We start from the raw sequence: 21,445 nt of genomic DNA on the forward strand, positions 1-21,445 counted from the left end.
TCTGGACACAATGTGACCCCTAGATACACTGTGACCCTTGGATTTAGTATGACCTTTGAATGCACTGTGACCTCTGTGTGCAGTGACCCCTGGATATAGTGTGACCCCTAGAGATATTGTGACCTCTGGATACAGTGTGACTTTTGGAGACACTGTGACCTCTGGATGCAGTGTGGCCTCTGGATGTACTGTGATGTCTGGATACATTTTGATCTTCAGATACACTGTGGCTTCTGTATAGTGTAACCTCTAGATACAGTGAACTCTGGGTAAACTGCCACCTCTGGATAAAGTGTGACCTCTGGATACAGTATTTCTGTAAACACCGTGACCTCTGGAAACAGTAACCTATGAATATAGTGTGACCAGGTGCATTGTAACCTTTGTGCAGCATGACCTCTGGATACAGTGATCTCTGCATACAATGTGACCTCTGGATACAATGTGACCTCTGGATACACTGTGACCTTTAGGATCACTGTGACTTATGGATACAGTCAAACAACGTGACTTATTCCTGATCAAAACTGATAACTTATATGACCTATAACATCAATTTATATATATATATATATATATATATATATATATATATATATATATATATATATATATATATATATATATATATTATATATATATATATATATTATATATGTATATATATATACACATATATCATAGGGGTCCACCTCTGGTGTAAATTGTGGGACCCATAGCCTCGGAGAAGTGGATAAAAAGGCTTCAAGGAAGAATATTTGGATTTCTTCCTGAAGCCATTTGAATATATATATATATATATATATATATATATATATATATATATATATATATATATATATATATATATATATATATATATATATATATATATATATATGTATATATATATATATATATATATATATATATATATATATATATATATATATATATATATATATATATATATATAGATATACGTAGCACTCATCTGCTTCCTGTATATATAAACATTTTGCTTTAAGCCAGAGAGACGAGAGTACCTCTATTTAGATGACTCTGTTACTAAACAGCTATTTGCAGTCTTATTATAGGAGAGAAAATTTCATATCAGTCGAAGGATTATATACTGTATTAATCCGGCCTATTCAAACTTTAGGATTTACCAAGCGGGTTCTGCGGAAACCTGTTAGGGTTCCATGGGAGCTTTCTGGGAAGAGGAGAGATGATTCTGTTACTGTTCTTTTTTTTTTTAATAAAAGAATGACTGGAACCGTAACAACAAAGTTTGGATTGAGGCCTTTGAGATACATTTACAAAATTTTAATGTGAATGATGAAATGTGTCAGATTCAGGACTGTTTGCAGAGATTTGGGAAACTCTATCAATGTGGGTTATGTGCTGCCCCTGGTCAGGAAATGCTTGTCCTGTTTCCTGACAAACTTAACCTACCTTATCCACACGGACACAGGGAAAAATAATCGTATGTCTTGAACACAGGAGGATCAGTCACTGTTCCCTCTGGTATATCAGGCAGGAATATTACCATTTCTATCTCTCTCGGCTATAACTGTTCTTAATGTTATTAAATATCTTTCATTGCTCTTAAATACACATAATGATGGTTAGTAAAGGCTGTCTTTAGCCAGGAATTTAGAGAGTTGCAAACAAAAGTCACTGTGCGGGGAACTGTCTTCCCTCCGTCACTATTGTTAGCAACATGCCTTTTATCTCCAAGATTATTTATAAGACTTTACATATAATGCACCTCTGAACTTCCAACTTCTAGTTGTGATTCCCTGGTTGTTGTGTCCCATTTCTGAAACATTCTGTCACTATCCACCTTATCAATTCCTCTCAGTATTTTATGTTATAATGTCGCCCCCCTCTCCTTCCTGTCCTCCAGGACGGGATCCTCCCCAGGTTGACAGGTGTCAAAATTAGATTGATCCTCCCCAGGTTGAAAGGTGTCAAAATTAGATTGATCCTCCCCAGGTTGACAGGTGTCAAAATTAGATTGATCCTCCCCAGGTTGACAGGTGTCAAAATTAGATTGATCCTCCCCAGGTTGACAGGTGTCAAAACTAGGTTGATCCTCGCTAGGTTGACAGGTGTCAACAGTCTTAATATTGTTTTCCGCAGTTAACTTAGATTATTCTATAAAATAATAATGAAATAAGTTGATAACAAAAGATGTTCAATGCACACATTCGTAGCGCCAGCTTCCCTGATAATGCCTGGGGGGGGGGATAAAGCTTTTTTCTTTCGTCTGATAAAGTTCCAGATATATATTTTGCAACAAAAACTAAGAAAGAAGTGTCCGTGGCTTCAACAGATAGTTTTATAACCCGTGTGATAGATCATGTAGTAGTAATTAGTAGTAATTAGTGCCTTGGTCAGAGCTGTAGCCACCTGAGGAGGGACACAGTGGCTCACATCACTTTTTTTTTTCTTTTTACACACACGGTCCTAGAGATATGACTTGACTATTGATGCATATATAGGACATGCACTCCAAGCCTGTGCCTTTTTGGTATTTCTCTCCATTTCTATAATAGTTTTGGACGTCTCGATCCTTACAACCTGCAAAAATCAGAATCACAGAGTTAGAAAACATCCTGTGAGTTTCAAAATAGAAATGCTAGCGTTAGTACACGGGAATCCTAGAAAGAAAAAAGAGGTGAAGAGTCTACAAGACAGAGATAACAGTAATATAATGCTAACTTTGCCAGCTTAGGCTTGAAATGAAAAAAAAATCATCTGTAAAGTACAAGAGATAATTGGTCATTAATATCTACTGAGGATAAGATTTACTTTGTTGATAAGGAAGGTTTAATAATTTCTCTCTTAATCTCAGAATTTCTCCCAAACTTTTAGAATTCCTCACTTTCAGAATATCCTTGTAGTCATACATGATGCGTGACTGTCATACACACACACACTTTTTCAAATTGACTTACACATGTTCTAGCTGGCTTACGTATGCCAGTTAGAGCATGTGTGAGTCAGATAGAACACGTCCTTGTACATGATCTAGTTGACTCACACATGTTCTAGTTGACACACACATGATCTAGCTGACTCACACATGATCTAGTTGACTCACACATGATCTAGCTGACTCACACATGATCTAGTTGACTCACACATGATCTAGCTGACTCACACATGATCTAGTTGACTCACACATGATCTAGCTGACTCACACATGATCTAGTTGACTCACATATGATCTAGCTGACTCACACATGATCTAGTTGACTCACACATGATCTAGCTGACTCACACATGATCTAGCTGACTCACACATGATCTAGTTGACTCACACATGATCTAGCTGACTCACACATGATCTAGTTGATACACACATGATATAGCTGACTCACACATGATCTAGTTGACTCACACATGATCTAGCTCACTCACACATGATCCAGTTGACTCACACATGATCTAGCTGACTCACACATGATCTAGTTGACTCACACATGATCTAGCTGACTCACACATGATCTAGTTGACTCACACATGATCTAGCTGACTCACACATGATCTAGTTGACTCACATATGATCTAGCTGACTCACACATGATCTAGTTGACTCACACATGACCTAGTTGACTCACACATGATCTAGTTGACTCACACATGATCTAGCTGACTCACACATGATCTAGTTGACTCACACATGATCTAGCTGACTCACACATGATCTAGTTGACTCACACATGATCTAGCTGACTCACATACGATCTAGTTGACTCACACATGATCTAGCTGACTCACACATGATCTAGTTGACTCACACATGATCTAGCTGACTCACACATGATCTAATTGACTCACACATGGTCTAGCTGACTCACATACGATCTAGTTGACACACACATGATCTAGCTGACTCACATATGATCTAGCTGACTCACACATGATCTAGTTGACTCACACATGTTCTAGTTGACTCACACATGATCTAGTTGATACACACATGATATAGCTGACTCACACATGATCTAGTTGACTCACACATGATCTAGCTCACTCACACATGATCCAGTTGACTCACACATGATCTAGCTGACTCACACATGATCTAGTTGACTCACACATGATCTAGTTGACTCACACATGATCTAGCTGACTCACACATGTTCTAGTTCACTCACACATGTTCGAGTTGACACACACATGATCTAGTTGACACACACACATGATCTAGTTGACTCACATATGATCTAGCTGACTCACACATGATCTAGTTGACTCACATATGATCTGGCTGACTCACACATGATCTAGTTGATACACACATGATCTAGTTGACTCACACATGATCTAGTTGACTCACGCATGAGCTAGCTGACTCACACATGATCTAGTTGACTCACATATGATCTATCTGACTCACACATGATCTAGTTGACTCACACATGATCTAGCTGACTCACACATGATCTAGTTGACTCACACATGATCTAGCTGACTCACATATGATCTAGTTGACACACACATGATCTAGCTGACTCCCACATGGTCTAGCTGACTCACACATGATCTAGTTGACTCACACATGTTCTAGTTGACTCACACATGATCTAGTTGACTCACACATGATCTAGTTGACTCACACATGATCTAGTTGACTCACACATGATCTAGTTGACTCACACATGTTCTAGTTGACTCACACATGTTCTAGTTGACACACACATGATCTAGTTGACACACACACATGATCTAGTTGACTCACACATGATCTAGCTGACTCACACATGATCTAGTTGACACACACATGATCTAGTTGGCTCACACATGATCTAGCTGACTCACACATTATCTAGTTGACTCACACATGATGTAGCTGACTCACACATGTCCTAGCTGACTCACACACGATCTAGCTGACTCACACATGTCCTAGCTGACTCACACATGTCCTAGCTGACTCACACATGATCTAGCTGGCTCACACATACTCTGGTACAAGTGTCTGCAGTTCTTACATTTGTCTCCGGCATCCTTGATGAGTACAAATGCGCCGTTGCGACAGATGTTCACCTTGCAGTTAAAGAGTACTCGCTCAGAGTGCTTGTGTGCGAGTCCATTCGGGTCAACACACCTAGCACCCGGTGTTCCTGGTGCAGGTGTTCCTGGTGCAGGTGCTCCTGGTGCAGGGGCTCCTGGTGCAGGTGTTCCTGGTGCAGGTGCTCCTGGTGTAGGTGCTCCTGGTGCAGGTGCTCCTGGTGCAGGTGCTCCTGGTGCAGGTGCTCCTGGTGCAGGTGCCCCTGACATAAGGGTTTCTGGTGCAGGTGTTCCTGGTGCAAGTGCTCCTGGTGCAGGTATTCCTGGTGCAGGTGTTTCTGGTGCAGGTGTTCCTGGTGCAGGTGCTCCTGGTGCAGGTGCTCCTGGTGCAGGTGCTCCTTGTGCAGGTGCTCCTGGTGCAGGTGCTCGTGGTGCAGATGTTCCTGATGTAGGTTCTCCTGGAGCTGGTGCTCCTGGGGCATGTGCTCCTGGTGCAGGTGTTCCTGGTGTAGGCGCTCCTGGTGCTAGTGCTCCTGGTGCAGGTGCTCCTGGTGCTAATGTTCCTAGTGTAGATGCTCCTGGTGATGGTGTTCCTGGTGCTGGTGCTACTGGTGCTGTTGCTCCCGGCGCAGGAGTACCTGGTGCAGGTGTTCCTAGTGTAGATGCTCCTGGTGCTAGTGCTCCTGGTGCAGGTGCTCCTGGTGCTGGTGTTCCTAGTGAAGGTGCTCCTGGTGCTGGTGTTCCTGGTGCTGGTGCTTCTGGTGCTGGTGCTCCTGGTGCAGGTGCTCCTGGTGCAGGTGTTCCTTGTGCTGGTGCTCCTAGTGCTAGTGCTCCTGGTGCAGGTGCTCCTGGTGCTGGTGTTCCTAGTGTAGGTGCTCCTGGTGCAGGTGTTCCTGGTGCTGGTGCTTCTGGTGCTGGTGCTATTGGTGCTGGTGCTCCTGGTGCAGGTGCTCCTGGTGCAGGTATTCCTGGTGCAGGTGCTCCTGGTGCAGGTGCTTCTGGACCAGGTGTTCCTAGTGTAGGTGCTCCTGGTGCTGGTGCTCCTGGTGCAGGTGTTCCTTGTGTAGGTACTCCTGGTGCTGGTGCTCCTTGTGCAGGATCTCCTGGGGCAGGTGTTTCTGGTGTAGGTGCTCCTGGTGCTGGTGCTCCTGGTGTTGGTGCGCCTTCTGCAGGTGTTCTTGGTGTAGGCGCTCCTGGTGCTGGTGCTCCTGGTGCAGGTGCTCCTGGTGCAGGTGCTGCTGTTGCAGGTGTTCCTGATGCAGGTGCTCCTGGTACAGATGTTCCTGGCGCAGGTGTTCCTGGTGCAGGTGCTTCTGGTGCAGGTGCTCCTGGTGCTGGTGCTCCTGGTGCAGCTACTACTGGTGCTGGTGTTCCTGTTGCAGGTGTTCCTGATGCAGGTATTGCTGGTGCAGGTGCTCCTGGTGCAGGTGCTCCTGGTGCAGGGGTTCCTGGTGCAGGTGTTCCTGGTAAAGCTGCTACTGATGCTGGTGTTCCTGGTACAAGGGCTCCTAGTGCATGTGTTCCTGGTGCAGGTGTTCCTGGTGCAGATGTTCCTGGTGCAGCTGCTCCTAGTGCGGGTGCTCCTGGTGCAGGTATTTCTGGTGCAGGTGCTCCTGGTGCAGGTGTTCCTGGTGCAGGTGCTCCTGGAGCAGATGCTCCTGGTGCAGTTGTACCTGGTGCAGCTGTTCCTGATGCAGCTGTTCCTGGTGCAGGTGCTCCTGGTGCAGGTGCTCCTGGTGCAGGTGATCCTGGTGCAGGTGTTCCTGGTAAAGCTGCTAATGATGCTGGTGTTCCTGGTGCAGGTGCTCCTGGTGCAGGTGTTCCTGGTGCAGGTGTTCCTGGTGCAGCTGCTCCTGGAGCAGGTGCTCCTGTTGCAGCTGTTCCTGGTGCAGCTGTTCCTAGTGCAGGTGCTCCTGGTGTAGGTGCTCCTGGTGCAGGTGATCCTGGTGCAGGTGTTCCTGGTAAAGCTGCTACTGATTCTGGTGTTCCTGGTGCAGGTGCCCCTGGTGCAGGTGTTCCTGGTGCAGGTGCTTCTGGTGCAGGTGTTCCTGGTGCAGGTGCCCCTTGTGCAGGTGCTCCTGGTGCAGGTGTTCCTGGTGCAGGTGCCCCTTGTGCAGGTGCTCCTGGTGCAGGTGTTGGTGCTCCTGGTGTAGGTGTTGGTGCTCCTGGTGCAGGTGTTGGTGCCTCTGGTGCAGGTGCTCCTGGTGCAGGTGCTCCTGGTGCAGGTGCTCCTGGAGCAGGTGCTCCTGGTGCAGCTGTTCCTGGTGCAGCTGTTCCTGGTGCAGTTGCTCCTGGTGCAGGTGCTCCTGGTGCAGGTGATCCTGGTGCAGGTGTTCCTGGTAAAGCTGCTACTGATGCTGGTGTTCCTGGTGCAGGTGCTCCTGGTGCAGGTGTTCCTGGAGCAGCTGCTCCTGGGGCAGCTGTTCCTGGTGCAGGTGTTCCTGGTGCAGCTGCTCCTGGAGCAGGTGCTTCTTTTGAAGCTGTTCCTGGTGCAGCTGTTCCTAGTGTAGGTGCTCCTGGTGCAGGTGCTCCTGGTGCAGGTGATCCTGGTGCAGGTGTTCCTGGTAAAGCTGCTACTGATGCTGGTGTTCCTGGTGCAGGTGCCCCTGGTGCAGGTGTTCCTGGTGCAGGTGCTTCTGGTGCAGGTGCTCCTGGTGCAGGTGCTCCTGGTGCAGGTGCTCCTGGTGCAGGTGATCCTGGTGCAGGTGTTCCTGGTAAAGCTGCTATTGATGCTGGTGTTCCTGGTGCAGGTGCCCCTGGTGCAGGTGTTCCTGGTGCAGGTGCTTCTGGTGCAGGTGCTCCTGGTGCAGGTGCTCTTGGTGCAGGTGTTCCTGGTGCAGGTGTTCCTGGTGCAGGTGCTCCTGGTGCAGGTGCTCCTGGTGCAGGTGCTCCTAGTGCAGGTGTTCCTGATGCAGGTGCTCCTGGTGCAGGTGCTCCTGGTGCAGGTGTTCCTGGTGCAGGTGCCCCTTGCGCAGCTGCTCCTGGTGCAGGTGTTGGTGCTCCTGGTGCAGGTGTTGGTGCTCCTGGTGCAGGTGTTGGTGCTCCTGGTGCAGGTGTTCCTGGTGCAGGTGTTGGTGCAGGTGCTCCTGGTGCAGGTGCTCCTGGTGCAGGTGCTCCTGGTGCAGGTGTTCCTGGTGCAGGTGCTCTTGGTGCAGGTGTTCCTGGTGCAGGTGCAGGTGCTCCTGGTGCAGGTGTTGGTGCTCCTGGTGCAGGTGCTCCTGGTGCAGGTGCTCCTGGTGCTCCTGGTGCAGGTGTTCCCGGGGCAGGTGTTGGTGCAGGTGTTCCCGGGGCAGACATCACCATCCTGGTCTTTGCTAAATAAGAAAAATTAACTCATCTTCGTTTTATGTTAAATGTAATAAGTTATCTCAGGTTAAAAAATTAGTGGTAATTAATATCACATTTTACAGTGTGTTGTGTCTGCTTGTTATCCTGCATGTTGTGTCTGCTTGTTATCCTGTGTGTTGTGTCTGCTTGTTATCCTGTGTGTTGTGTCTGCTTGTTATCCTGTGTGTTGTGTCTGCTTGTTATCCTGTGTGCTGTGTCTGCTTGTTATCCTGTGTGTTGTGTCTGCTTGTTATCCTGTGTGTTGTGTCTGCTTGTTATCCTGTGTGTTGTGTCTGCTTGTTATCCTGTGTGCTGTGTCTGCTTGTTATCCTGTGTGTTGTGTCTGCTTGTTATCCTGTGTGTTGTGTCTGCTTGTTATCCTGTGTGTTGTGTCTGCTTGTTATCCTGTGTGCTGTGTCTGCTTGTTATCCTGCATGTTGTGTCTGCTTGTTATCCTGTGTGTTGTGTCTGCTTGTTATCCTGTGTGTTGTGTCTGCTTGTTATCCTGTGTGTTGTGTCTGCTTGTTATCCTGTGTGTTGTGTCTGCTTGTTATCCTGTGTGTTGTGTCTGCTTGTTATCCTGTGTGTTGTGTCTGCTTGTTATCCTGTGTGCTGTGTCTGCTTGTTATCCTGTGTGTTGTGTCTGCTTGTTATCCTGTGTGTTGTGTCTGCTTGTTATCCTGTGTGTTGTGTCTGCTTGTTATCCTGTGTGTTGTGTCTGCTTGTTATCCTGCATGTTGTGTCTGCTTGTTATCCTGTGTGTTGTGTCTGCTTGTTATCCTGTGTGTTGTGTCTGCTTGTTATCCTGTGTGTTGTGTCTGCTTGTTATCCTGTGTGCTGTGTCTGCTTGTTATCCTGTGTGTTGTGTCTGCTTGTTATCCTGTGTGTTGTGTCTGCTTGTTATCCTGTGTGCTGTGTCTGCTTGTTATCCTGTGTGTTGTGTCTGCTTGTTATCCTGCATGTTGTGTCTGCTTGTTATCCTGTGTGTTGTGTCTGCTTGTTATCCTGCATGTTGTGTCTGCTTGTTATCCTGCATGTTGTGTCTGCTTGTTATCCTGTGTGTTGTGTCTGCTTGTTATCCTGCATGTTGTGTCTGCTTGTTATCCTATGTGTTGTGTCTGCTTGTTATCCTGCATGTTGTGTCTGCTTGTTATCTCACGTGCTATGTCTGCCAGTGAGGAAGGGCAACTGTATATAAAACTTCAGCTTACCGCATTTCAGCTCGACCGCATGTTTGATGTTGCCGAGACAAATGTCTTCCTGACCGGCGTCACAGCCACACATGTCTTCCAAACACGACTCCAGCGTTGCGGTCGTGGCGTTGCAGTCGTCCGTCACCAGCTGTAGTGTATCAGTTACTGATTCAATGGAGGAATATGCATTGTAGTGTGTATGTGAGAGAGAAAGAGAGAAATGTGAGTAGGAGAGACAAAGTTGCTTTGCCAGATTGAGAAATAAACTGTCCCCAAACTGGTACAACTTCCTTCTGAGAAGCTTAATGGTACCATTAGTTAGCGATGTTCGCGATGAACAGAAAGTTACGATACCGTGGCTGGAACAATTCTCCCAGAGCCAGTGAACTAGTGAAGTATAGTCGAATCCACTGCTTCTCATTAAGTTTTGTAAAGTTGAACTTTTATAGATTCTAGCTTGAACAAGGTGTACGTTATAACAATATAAGTACTACCACTACTGCTAACAATAATAATAAAAACAATAATAATAATAATAATAATAATGTTTAACGATCTATCAATCTATTCTTTATTTCGTTCATTGATAGTTATTATGATTTGTCTTTTATGCTAAGTTATAGTTTATCGTTTCTTAGTTTATCATATCTGAACACATTTCCACTAAACGACAAAATGACTTCATTATCCCTTATCAGTCATCCCGGCCATGACCTACACGCAGACACACGCTAACCATCTCTCTTCCCCCTCTCTGACTACGAGAAGCAATCACTAAGTCAACATTAAGCCTGAACGTGTGTTTGTTCTGCACGAAATGTCAGCTATAACAGCACAGTGCAAGGTTATTAAGGGGACAGTGGTCGTTACCGACCTGGAGAATGGATTCACAGTCAGAAGTATACTTCTGCTGTAGCTCGGTGCTGCACAGCGACTTTGCACTTTCAGGCAGGTCTGTGCATCTGTCACCGCTGTTGTACTCTTGAGTCTGTAACAGAAAGGTATTCCATAATGATAATAATAATAACAGCAATAATAATAATAATAATAATAATAATAATAATAATAATAATAATAATAATAATAATAATAATAATAATAATAATAATTACAATTAATAATAATTATAATTATTATTAATAATAATAATAATAATTAATAATAACAAAGCACTGCCCAAAATGCAAAAAACTCATCACTCACATTCCAGGAGGCGGCGAAGGTCGCCAAGTCAGTCAGCGCTCCACCACGAGCGGTGAAATCATCGGCCGCCACACCGTTGTAAGTCCCACTGAGACCACACCATCCCTGGTTCATCTCGCTGGCTGGTGCATACACGTAGAACGACGGCAGCACCACGTTCTTGCTGTAACTCACCTGCGGGGGGAGGGGGGGGGAGACACGTTGTATACAAAACCGACCAGATGAATGAGATACATATCCAACTTCCTTTGAATATCAATTCGCCTGCTCCAGCATTTCTTATACACTCCTCAATGCACCAGCATTAAAAAAAAGAGGGATACCTCACAGCCTTTCAGGGAAGGCCAGATTAAGTAAGATTCGTCAGGAGAGAAAGATACATGGTAATATACACTTGGAAAATCATAGATGGATTAATACCAAATTTGCACACGAAAATCACTCCCTATGAAAGCAAAAGATTCGGCAGGTGATACAACATTCCCCCAATGAAAAGCAGGGGCGCCACAAGTACGCTATGACACACCACAATAAGTGTGAGGGGCCCAAGACTGCTCAACTGCCTCCCAGCATATGTAAGAGGGATTACCAATAGACCCCTGTCTGTCTTCAAGAAGGCGCTGGACAGGCACCTAAAGTCAGTGCCTGACCAGCCGGGTTGCGATTTGTACGTCAGTTTAAGTACAGCTAGCAGTTACAGCTTGGTTGATCAGGCCCTGATCCACCGCGAGGTCTGGTCACAGACCGGGCTGCGGGGGCGTTGACCCCTGAAACCCTCTCCAGGTATAAACAGGACAATAGATTCCTGACGCTGATCTTAATCCTATAATGACTTTTACTGGAGCTTTTAGTCATCTGACAGAGGCCTTCCGCTGGCTTACCAGTCTCATTTCAGGAAAGAGTAGGACTTATCTTGTCCCCTTTCTTATTACTCCCCATTCCCCAGTCGCTGCATAACCCCATGAATATTCTTCAATATTACTCCCCATTCCCCAGTCGCTGTATAGCCCCATGAATATTATTCAATATTGCTCCCCATTCCCCAGTCGCTGTATAGCCCCATGAATATTCTTCAATATTGCTCCCCATTCCCCAGTCGCTGTATAGCCCCATGAATATTCTTCGATAAAGCATCATATATCCCTTTCTCTTATTTTAAACTTCAAGTACATGTTAATTAGACTCAAAATTATAAATATCGAGTAAAACTTACATAAAAACCATTGAAGGTGATAATATTAACGTGGTATTCTTCTTGCCATATGAAGAGGGTGTCCTTAGTGTACGGAAAATCCACTGCGTTACCATCAACCTGTAATTAACTCCACCGTGTTACTATTAACCTGTAACAAACAGGTGTTTAGACATTATTTATTATTAAAGATTCGCCGGTATTCTCCCGGCCCGGGCCTTTTCCAGGTGGTGGCCCGGCCTTGGCTCCCTGTCTTGGGAGTGTCTGAGACCTAAGTCTCCCATAGGAGGAGGCACAAGTGCCTCCTCATCTTTGGGACCAACTGTCCCCAGGCCTAGCCACAAGCTAGGCCTCTCTGGTCTGTCATCCCCGTCCCAAGGGGACAAATGGGAATGACAGTCTTGTGAGCTGAGAGCTCGGGTTCAGGCACCTACCCTACCCTTGAAGGGTTGGGCATGGTGTCGATCGGTGTTTAGACATCTATCTGCCTGCTAAATGCATTTGTGTTGTAAGTGTTTTTAATAAAGTATTGAGCAATAAAATAATAAATTATGATTTAAGGCTTGTTTTGATAATAATAATAATAATAATAATAATAATAATAATAATAATAATAATAATAATAATAATAATAATAATAATAATAATAATGCTAAATTAATAAATAAATATGATTTTTAGGTAATGAAATCAAAATTTCTAGGATAGTTAGTGCCTCGATGAGCAGAAATAAAGTTGTCTTCCCCTTCCCAGCTCTAAACACCACCCATTCCCTAGACTCTGCTTAAATAGTACCCATTTCCCCAGGTACTGCCCAATTGATGCCCATTCCCCATCTACTGTCTAATTGCTACCCATTCCTCAGGCACTATCTGATTGCTACCCATTCCCCAGGCACTGTTTGAATGCTACCCATTCCCCAGGCACAATCTGATTGCTACCCATTCCCCAGGCACTGTTTGAATGCTACCCATTCCCCAGGCACTGTTTGAATGCTACCCATTTCTCAGACACTGCATTACCTGCATTTAGGACTTCCAGATGAAGAAATAAAAGGTACAAGACGTCATGATAAGTCAACAACATCATAGATATTGTACAACACAGTCAAGTTGACGAGTGAAACACTTGTGCAACACAAGGCCTGAATTAGACACACTTGTAACACTTGAACGTTTCCACATTATACTCAGGTATTGCGCATGTTTCTAATTTATCAACTTACCGGTTCTCTGCATTATTTATCTGCAACACAACATTTCGCCCGAAGCCTGCGGCTCGGGCGAAATGTTTTCGTCAACTAAGATGCCCTGTGTTGCACTCGTCTCTCTCACCAAGCGTAACTCACAGTGACCGTAGCGTTGTCGTAGACGGTGACGGTGAGGCCGGCACTGTGCTTGATGGTCACCTCCCCGTTGCAAGACGCTGCTTCCCTGAAGGGAGGCTTGCACGTCTTGAAGGAGCTGGTGATGAAGGGGGGGGAGGTGGTGGGTCCCGTACACCCCTTCTGCACGATGGTGTAGTTACACTTGCCGTAGTAGTTGTAGATGGTGTTATCGAAGGTCTTGATGTGGGGGTCGCCGATGGAGAAGAATACCTCACCTTTAGGGTTATAAATAGGGAGAAAAGGCCTATGGTATTTAAGTAGTGAATTTTTTTTTTCCTATGATTGTCGATTTCCATTTTTATTTAACATATAAGAAACTAGGAAAAAAATGGATAAAATCGGACGATAAACAAGAAATAAGAAAACGGCGTGCAGCAGACACACAATTGTAACCAAATATAAATACATAAATAGTTAGTTACCACTGTAACTCGTTTAACTATCATAACTTTGCGGCCCAGTCTCTAGACCCATTATGTGCCTCTGTAACCTTTTGACTACCTCCCACACCATGGGTGTGGAGTGCATAATAAATACATTAAACTAACCAAACACAGGCCCTTAACTTAGTGTAAACCACAGCCCTTAACTTAGTGTAGTTCATAGCCCTTAACAGAGTGTAGTCCACAGCCCTTAACTTAGTGTAGTTCATAGCCCTTAACATAGTGTAGTCCACAGCCCTTAACATAGTGTACTCCACAGCCCTTAACTTAGTGTAGTTCTTAGCCCTTAACATAGTGTACTCCACAGCCCTTTACTTAGTGTAGTTCTTAGCCCTTAACATAGTGTAGTCCACAGCCCTTAAACTCCATTAACCAACCATCAAGTCAGACATAATACCTGCCATTCCCTATTTGCTACAAGACAACGATGGGCTTGGCACTCTCTTCAGTATAAGGTTATTAAAGGCTACTTTTTTTGCAATCGCAACTGATTGTGCTCAACAATTCTCAACAGATCTTGAAGATTTCAGAACACTGTCATCGTTACAAGATGCCCAGTTACCCCAAACTAATGGAAAGAGACATTCCTTCTCAGGGATTAAGGCATTTAAGACATTTCGCCACGAAGAGCTTCTTCGGTGCTAATGCATGTCACTCGGGGTGAAACTCAGTCCTAGTCCAGAAGCCATGAGTGGATTCTTTAATCCTAATACAGAAGATATACTTCAGGCGAAACGTTTGCCTAATTAAATGTCTAAATCAGTGCACACGCGGCTCTTCGCTCAACTTGTCAGGATTACCATATCAGTTCAAGTATCCCAGAGCAACATTGGTAACAAGCAGGGTGTCTATCACTACCCCAGAGCAACACTAGTAACTAGCAGGGTATCTATCATTACCCCAGAGCAACACTAGTAACTAGCAGGGTATCTATCATTACCCCAGAGCAACACTAGTAACTAGCAGGGTGTCTATCACCGTATCCCATAGCAACACTGGTAACTAGGAAAGTGAAACTCACAGTTCTGTAGTGTATAAGTAGAGAGCCACCTGCTGGCCCTGCAGGAGACGCTGACGCAGGGACTGGTTGCCACCACGGCGCCTTCATCGTACATCTGTCCTCCCAATACACAGCCTGAACACAAAGAACAATATTCAGTGGTGAGTGCCAGTGAGGGTCCTTGATCCAAAGAATTGGAGCTATCCTTCCCTTCTAGGCAGTATGTGACTCCATAGATTATAGATTTCGCTAAGAATAGTATAATAATAATAATAGTAATAATAATAATAATAATAATAATAATAATAATAATAATAATAATATTATTATTATTATTATTATTATTATTATTATTATTATTATTATTATTATTATTATTATTATTATTATTATTATTATTATTATTATTATTATTATGATACAATACTACACAGTAACTTTAGCACCGTGATACATTTGACTACATTAGATACACTTAAATACATGAATACACTTGAGTACACACATACACTTAGGCACACGGATACACTTGAGTGGCAAAATACACTTGAATACATAAACGCACTTACACTTATTGTCGTCACCTACGGTGTCGACCTGCACTCTAGGCCACAGGATTTTCTGAGAAAAAAGAAAGTATTTAACCAAAAAAAAAATAATAATTTTAGTGCCGTCAATGTTATTTTTTAACATAATTCGGATTTACCGGACACTCAGGGTGACTAGGCTACCGCTAGTCCATTGTATCGAAAGTTTTACCTATTTCGACAAAAAAATAAAAAACAGCCTCTAATAAATTCATTTATATTGTACATATTAAATCGTTTCATGGACTGAGGTAAGGCACCTTGATGCCGGTGAAGGGTTCTTGGTCCAAGGAACTGAAGAAACCTCCCCCCTCCTCTAGCTTTTTCCATGAATTCGTAATAACTCACGTGGAGAAAAATGACCTAAAATACTAACAAGGTGGAGGAAAAGAGGCATAAAACCAACGTAATGAGATCCTATATTAAGAGCGTTTCGCCCACATAGTGGGCTCATATTTCACAAACGGGACTTGATAAATATACAAATAATCCGCTTATAGGAGAGAGAAGCTTACGACTATTTACAAAGTCACAGTGTGACTTTGTAAATAGATTATTTGTGTATTGTTCCAGCACGGTATTGTGCCTCTTTTGTCCTTTAGGGACTTGATAAAAGATTTAGTCCTGTTCGTGACTTGATAAAGTTGTGTTGACGAGACGTAGTTATTAAAACTGTAAATAAAACTCCATTTCTATCAAACAACTCATCTATTTTCGCTATAAATAAGTAATATAAAACAGAGACAAACGGATGAGTAAGACACACAAGCAACGGTAATCTCTCTCTATTTCCGAAATGTTTCGGAAATAAAGCAATATCTAACTGTTAGGCATATCTGTCGTCCCCACAGTGACTCACCTGGTCGGGTGAAGGCAGCACACAGCTCAGCTTGACGCACTTGTTGGGCAGCAGGAAGATGGTGTCACCGCTGTTGTACCAGGTGTCGTTGAAGAGACACCCTGAGACACGAGGAATTAGTAACATGTGCAACACCTCTCAACAGTTTGGTTGACCAGGCTAGCACCAGACGAGCCTGGTCAATGGCCAGGCTCCGGGAGTAGAAAGATTCTCGGAGCTCATCAAAGTTATGTCAGTAAGACACATGTGCAACACCTGGGTATGTCAGTAAGACACATGTGCAACACCTGGGTATGTCACTAAGACACATGTACAACACCTGGGTATGTCAGTAAGACACATGTGCAACACCTGGGCATGTCAATAAGACACATGTACAACACCTGGGTATGTCAATAAGACACATGTGTAACACCTGGGCATGTCAGTAAGACACATGTGCAACACCTGGGCATGTCAATAAGACACATGTGCAACACCTGGGTATGTCAATAAGACACATGTGCAACACCTGGGTATGTCAATAAGACACATGTGCAACACCTGGGTATGTCAATAAGACACATGTGCAACACCTGGGTATGTCAATAAGACACATTTGCAACACCTGGGCATGTCAATAAGACACATTTGCAACACCTGGGTATGTCAATAAGACACATGTGCAACACCTGGGTATGTCAATAAGACACATTTGCAACACCTGGGTATGTCAATAAGACACATGTGCAACACCTGGGTATGTCAATAAGACACATGTGCAACACCTGGGTATGTCAATAAGACACATGTGCAACACCTGGGTATGTCAATAAGACACATGTGCAACACCTGGGTATGTCAATAAGACACATGTGCAACACCTGGGTATGTCAAAAAGACACATGTGCAACACCTGGGTATGTCAATAAGACACATGTGCAACACCTGGGTATGTCAATAAGACACATGTGCAACACCTGGGTATCTCAATAAGACACATGTGCAACACCTGGGTATGTCAATAAGACACATGTGCAACACCTGGGTATGTCAATAAGACACATGTGCAACACCTGGGTATGTCAATAAGACACATGTGCAACACCTGGGTATGTCAATAAGACACATGTGCAACACCTGGGTATGTCAAAAAGACACATGTGCAACACCTGGGTATGTCAATAAGACACATGTGCAACACCTGGGTATGTCAATAAGACACATGTGCAACACCTGGGTATCTCAATAAGACACATGTGCAACACCTGGGTATGTCAATAAGACACATGTGCAACACCTGGGTATGTCAATAAGACACATGTGCAACACCTGGGTATGTCAATAAGACACATGTGCAACACCTGGGTATGTCAATAAGACACATGTGCAACACCTGGGTATGTCAATAAGACACATTTGCAACACCTGGGCATGTCAATAAGACACATGTTCAACACCTGGGTATGTCAATAAGACACATGTGCAACACCTGGGTATGTCAATAAGACACATTTGCAACACCTGGGTATGTCAATAAGACACATGTGCAACACCTGGGTATGTCAATAAGACACATGTGCAACATCTGGGTATGTCAATAAGACACATGTGCAACACCTGGGTATGTCAATAAGACACATGTGCAACACCTGGGTATGTCAATAAGACACATGTGCAACACCTGGGTATGTCAATAAGACACATGTGCAACACCTGGGTATGTCAATAAGACACATGTGCAACACCTGGGTATGTCAATAAGACACATGTGCAACACCTGGGTATGTCAATAAGACACATGTGCAACACCTGGGTATGTCAATAAGACACATGTGCAACACCTGGGTATGTCAATAAGACACATTTGCAACACCTGGGTATGTCAATAAGACACATGTGCAACACCTGGGTATGTCAATAAGACACATGTGCAACATCTGGGTATGTCAATAAGACACATGTGCAACACCTGGGTATGTCAATAAGACACATGTGCAACACTTGGGTATGTCAATAAGACACATGTGCAACACCTGGGTATGTCAATAAGACACATGTGCAACATCTGGGTATGTCAATAAGACACATGTGCAACACCTGGGTATGTCAATAAGACACATGTGCAACACCTGGCTATGTCAATAAGACACATGTGCAACACCTGGGTATGTCAATAAGACACATGTGCAACACCTGGGTATGTCAATAAGACACATGTGCAACACCTGGGTATGTCAATAAGACACATGTGCAACACCTGGGTATGTCAATAAGACACATTTGCAACACCTGGGTATGTCAATAAGACACATGTGCAACACCTGGGTATGTCAATAAGACACATGTGCAACATCTGGGTATGTCAATAAGACACATGTGCAACACCTGGGTATGTCAATAAGACACATGTGCAACACTTGGGTATGTCAATAAGACACATGTGCAACACCTGGGTATGTCAATAAGACACATGTGCAACATCTGGGTATGTCAATAAGACACATGTGCAACACCTGGGTATGTCAATAAGACACATGTGCAACACCTGGCTATGTCAATAAGACACATGTGCAACACCTGAGTATGTCAATAAGACACATGTGCAACACCTGGGTATCTTGATGGGAAAATATATCGCCAGTCATTTCAGCATAATATCAGTGACAGAAATTTTATACTGGGGTTGAAAGAGGCGTCAATATTATTATTATTATTATTATTATTATTATTATTATTATTATTATTATTATTATTATTATTATTATTATTATTATTATTATTATTATTGTTGATATTATTACTATTATTATTATTATTATTATTATTATTATTATTATTATTATTATTATTATTATTATTATTATAATAATAATTATAGGAAAGAAGAAGAAAAAAGAGAAGAAATGGGGAAGAAGAAAATTGATGACATTATCACTGGCTCACTTGTCTGATATTTCTGGCAGTCGGGCGGGGTATCGAACCCAGCAGCGCAGCTGTTGTAATCATCCACACGACCCTCCAGGAAGAGAGGACAGCATATGAAGTCCTTAGGCAGAGCGTAGGATACCTGGCATGTGGATGCCGCCGTAGACACCGCGGTCGTCACCGCTAGCGGCGCAGTTGGCACTGCAGAGGTGAGCACTGCCATCACCATCACCATCACCACCGCCACCGCCAGGGATGCCATGATCACTGTGAGAGTCATGGTGAGTCTGGGGTCAGTTTCTATATACTCTCACCCCCGCCTGTTGACCTCCTGCCCGTATCTCAAAGGACCCATGTGGAAATAAGCCACTTTGTCTGGCTTTTATGGGTTTATCCAAGTTAATTTACGTTATGTGTGATAATTGTTCTTATGTGTTCCTGTGCTTAAATGAACTTACTAAAGTGTCGGAAGGTAAAGTATAAAGATCTTGTTCAGGTTGTTTATACACCAGTCAGAGGCGCAGCCAGGAGTTCAATGTGGGGGAATTTGTGACTTGAAACTCGTTACATGCTAAAATATATATATATATATATATATATATATATATATATATATATATATATAGAGAGAGAGAGAGAGAGAGAGAGAGAGAGAGAGAGAGAGAGAGAGAGAGAGAGAGAGAGAGAGAGAGAGAGGAGAGAGAGAGAGAGAGAGAGAGAGAGAGAGAGAGAGAGAGAGAGGGAGAGAGAGAGAGAGAGAGAGAGAGAGAGAGAGAGAGAGAGAGAGAGAGAGAGAGAGAGAGAGAGAGAGAGAGAGAGAGAGAGAGAGAGAGAGAGAGAGAGAGAGAGAGAGAGAGAGAGAGAGAGAGAGAAAGAGAGAAGAATTCGTTTTTAAAATCATATAATTTAGAGTATGTATGCGATTTTTTTAAACAATGTTGCTTTTGTGGTCACTGGTTAATGAAATACAAAGAAAATTAGCCATAAGTTGAAAAAAAAATTGTATCTGTGGGTTTAACCCCCATTATCTCCCCTCCCCCTAGTGGCTGTACCACTGACATCAGTGACTAAAAACATAAATGAAACACAATATGCGGATTATGTCATATTACTAAGGATGCGCTTCATCCACCTGGGTATTGAGTCACACTGAGATAAGTCAAGGGAGCGCAGTGTACACAGTAGGGAATCCATAAACCACATATTGTTTTTTATTTACATATTTACAAGTATTGTAGGTAAAACAAAAGAACGGTAATATCGGATAATGATGTTTGGCAGTTACTTTCAGTGAGGATCACTGGTAAACACGACGAGGTTCACAAAGTTCTTGTCGACGAAGAACCTGAGACTCACCTCAGGAAGTGAAGGAGCGCTGCAGCGTCCACTCCACAACTGTACCGCCGATCCAGCTTACATTTCAGTTATACCCCGGCAACCACAACTAGGTGAGTATAAACACACACACACACACACACACACACACACACACACACACACACACACACACACACACACACACACACACACACACACACACACACACACACACACACACACATGCACGCACGCACGCACACACACACAAAGAAGAGGTACAATAAGGTTCTTGGAGCTGGGAGGGAGTGGACCTAGTAACGACCAATAAAGAGGCGGGGCAAGGAACTGTGACTCGACCCCTGCAACGATACACACATACAAAGTAATACTGTGCTCTCTGATGCCGAGTTTGCGGGTTTGAATCATGCTGTGGACTGAGAGATAATGTTTGTAAATACTTTCACATGTATGTGAATTGTTAAGCATCTCAAAATCTCATTCATTGTTCACTGCATGTGGCAGGATTTTTTCCAGTGGAGAGGCGGGAGCATGAGCTATGATTCGACACCTGCAACCAAAATTAGGTGAATACAAAAAAAAGTCAAAAACTACGACTGATATCCTCATTTGTATCATTAAACTGGAAACAAGAACCCGACATCACCAATTTGCATTAATCTTCCTCTATGAAGAATATATCTGGATCTGTTTCTTGCTTCTATATTGTAAATCTTAACAAGAGAGACAACGCTGAGAATGTCCCACGGCAGTTGTTCCTGCAACACCCTCCTGCTATAGTGTCAACCTGTCTTAGGTGTTGCGAAACTGTCTTAAATCAACATTTTCCTCTTCGTTCAAAACTTGCGTGAGTTTAAGCGTGTGTGTTGCTCAGGTTGTTGTTAAACTGGTGGACGTGGTGTTGTGAAATGTTGTGCAAATGTATTTGCTGCTGTGATCGGTGACAAGTAACCCCCTCCCCGATGCTTAGTGACCGGGTTGATGCTATTTAGAGTCCTAGCAGTC

General features: G+C 43.7%; 1 protein-coding gene across 1 annotated transcript in view; it reads right to left on the minus strand.

The window, feature by feature from the left end:
- Nucleotides 1-20,515, minus strand: part of LOC128693264 (mucin-1-like) — a 23,186-nt gene extending 2,671 nt beyond the window's left edge. The window contains exons 1-12 of the mRNA XM_053782829.2: nt 20,459-20,515; nt 19,121-19,369; nt 16,196-16,296; nt 15,319-15,370; nt 14,771-14,884; nt 13,268-13,521; nt 11,941-12,039; nt 10,728-10,901; nt 10,399-10,512; nt 9,543-9,672; nt 4,986-8,318; nt 1-2,565 (exon numbers count right to left, since the gene is read on the minus strand). The exon at nt 1-2,565 is cut by the window's left edge and continues 2,671 nt beyond it. Coding sequence (XP_053638804.1) covers nt 2,438-2,565; nt 4,986-8,318; nt 9,543-9,672; nt 10,399-10,512; nt 10,728-10,901; nt 11,941-12,039; nt 13,268-13,521; nt 14,771-14,884; nt 15,319-15,370; nt 16,196-16,296; nt 19,121-19,364 — 4,743 coding nt within the window. The 5' untranslated portion in view covers nt 19,365-19,369; nt 20,459-20,515 and the 3' untranslated portion in view covers nt 1-2,437. The remainder of the gene's footprint in view (nt 2,566-4,985; nt 8,319-9,542; nt 9,673-10,398; nt 10,513-10,727; nt 10,902-11,940; nt 12,040-13,267; nt 13,522-14,770; nt 14,885-15,318; nt 15,371-16,195; nt 16,297-19,120; nt 19,370-20,458) is intronic.
- Nucleotides 20,516-21,445: the final 930 nt, after the last annotated feature.

The sequence above is a fragment of the Cherax quadricarinatus genome, chromosome 28, assembly GCF_038502225.1.
Source record: "Cherax quadricarinatus isolate ZL_2023a chromosome 28, ASM3850222v1, whole genome shotgun sequence".
NCBI lineage: Eukaryota > Metazoa > Arthropoda > Malacostraca > Decapoda > Parastacidae > Cherax > Cherax quadricarinatus.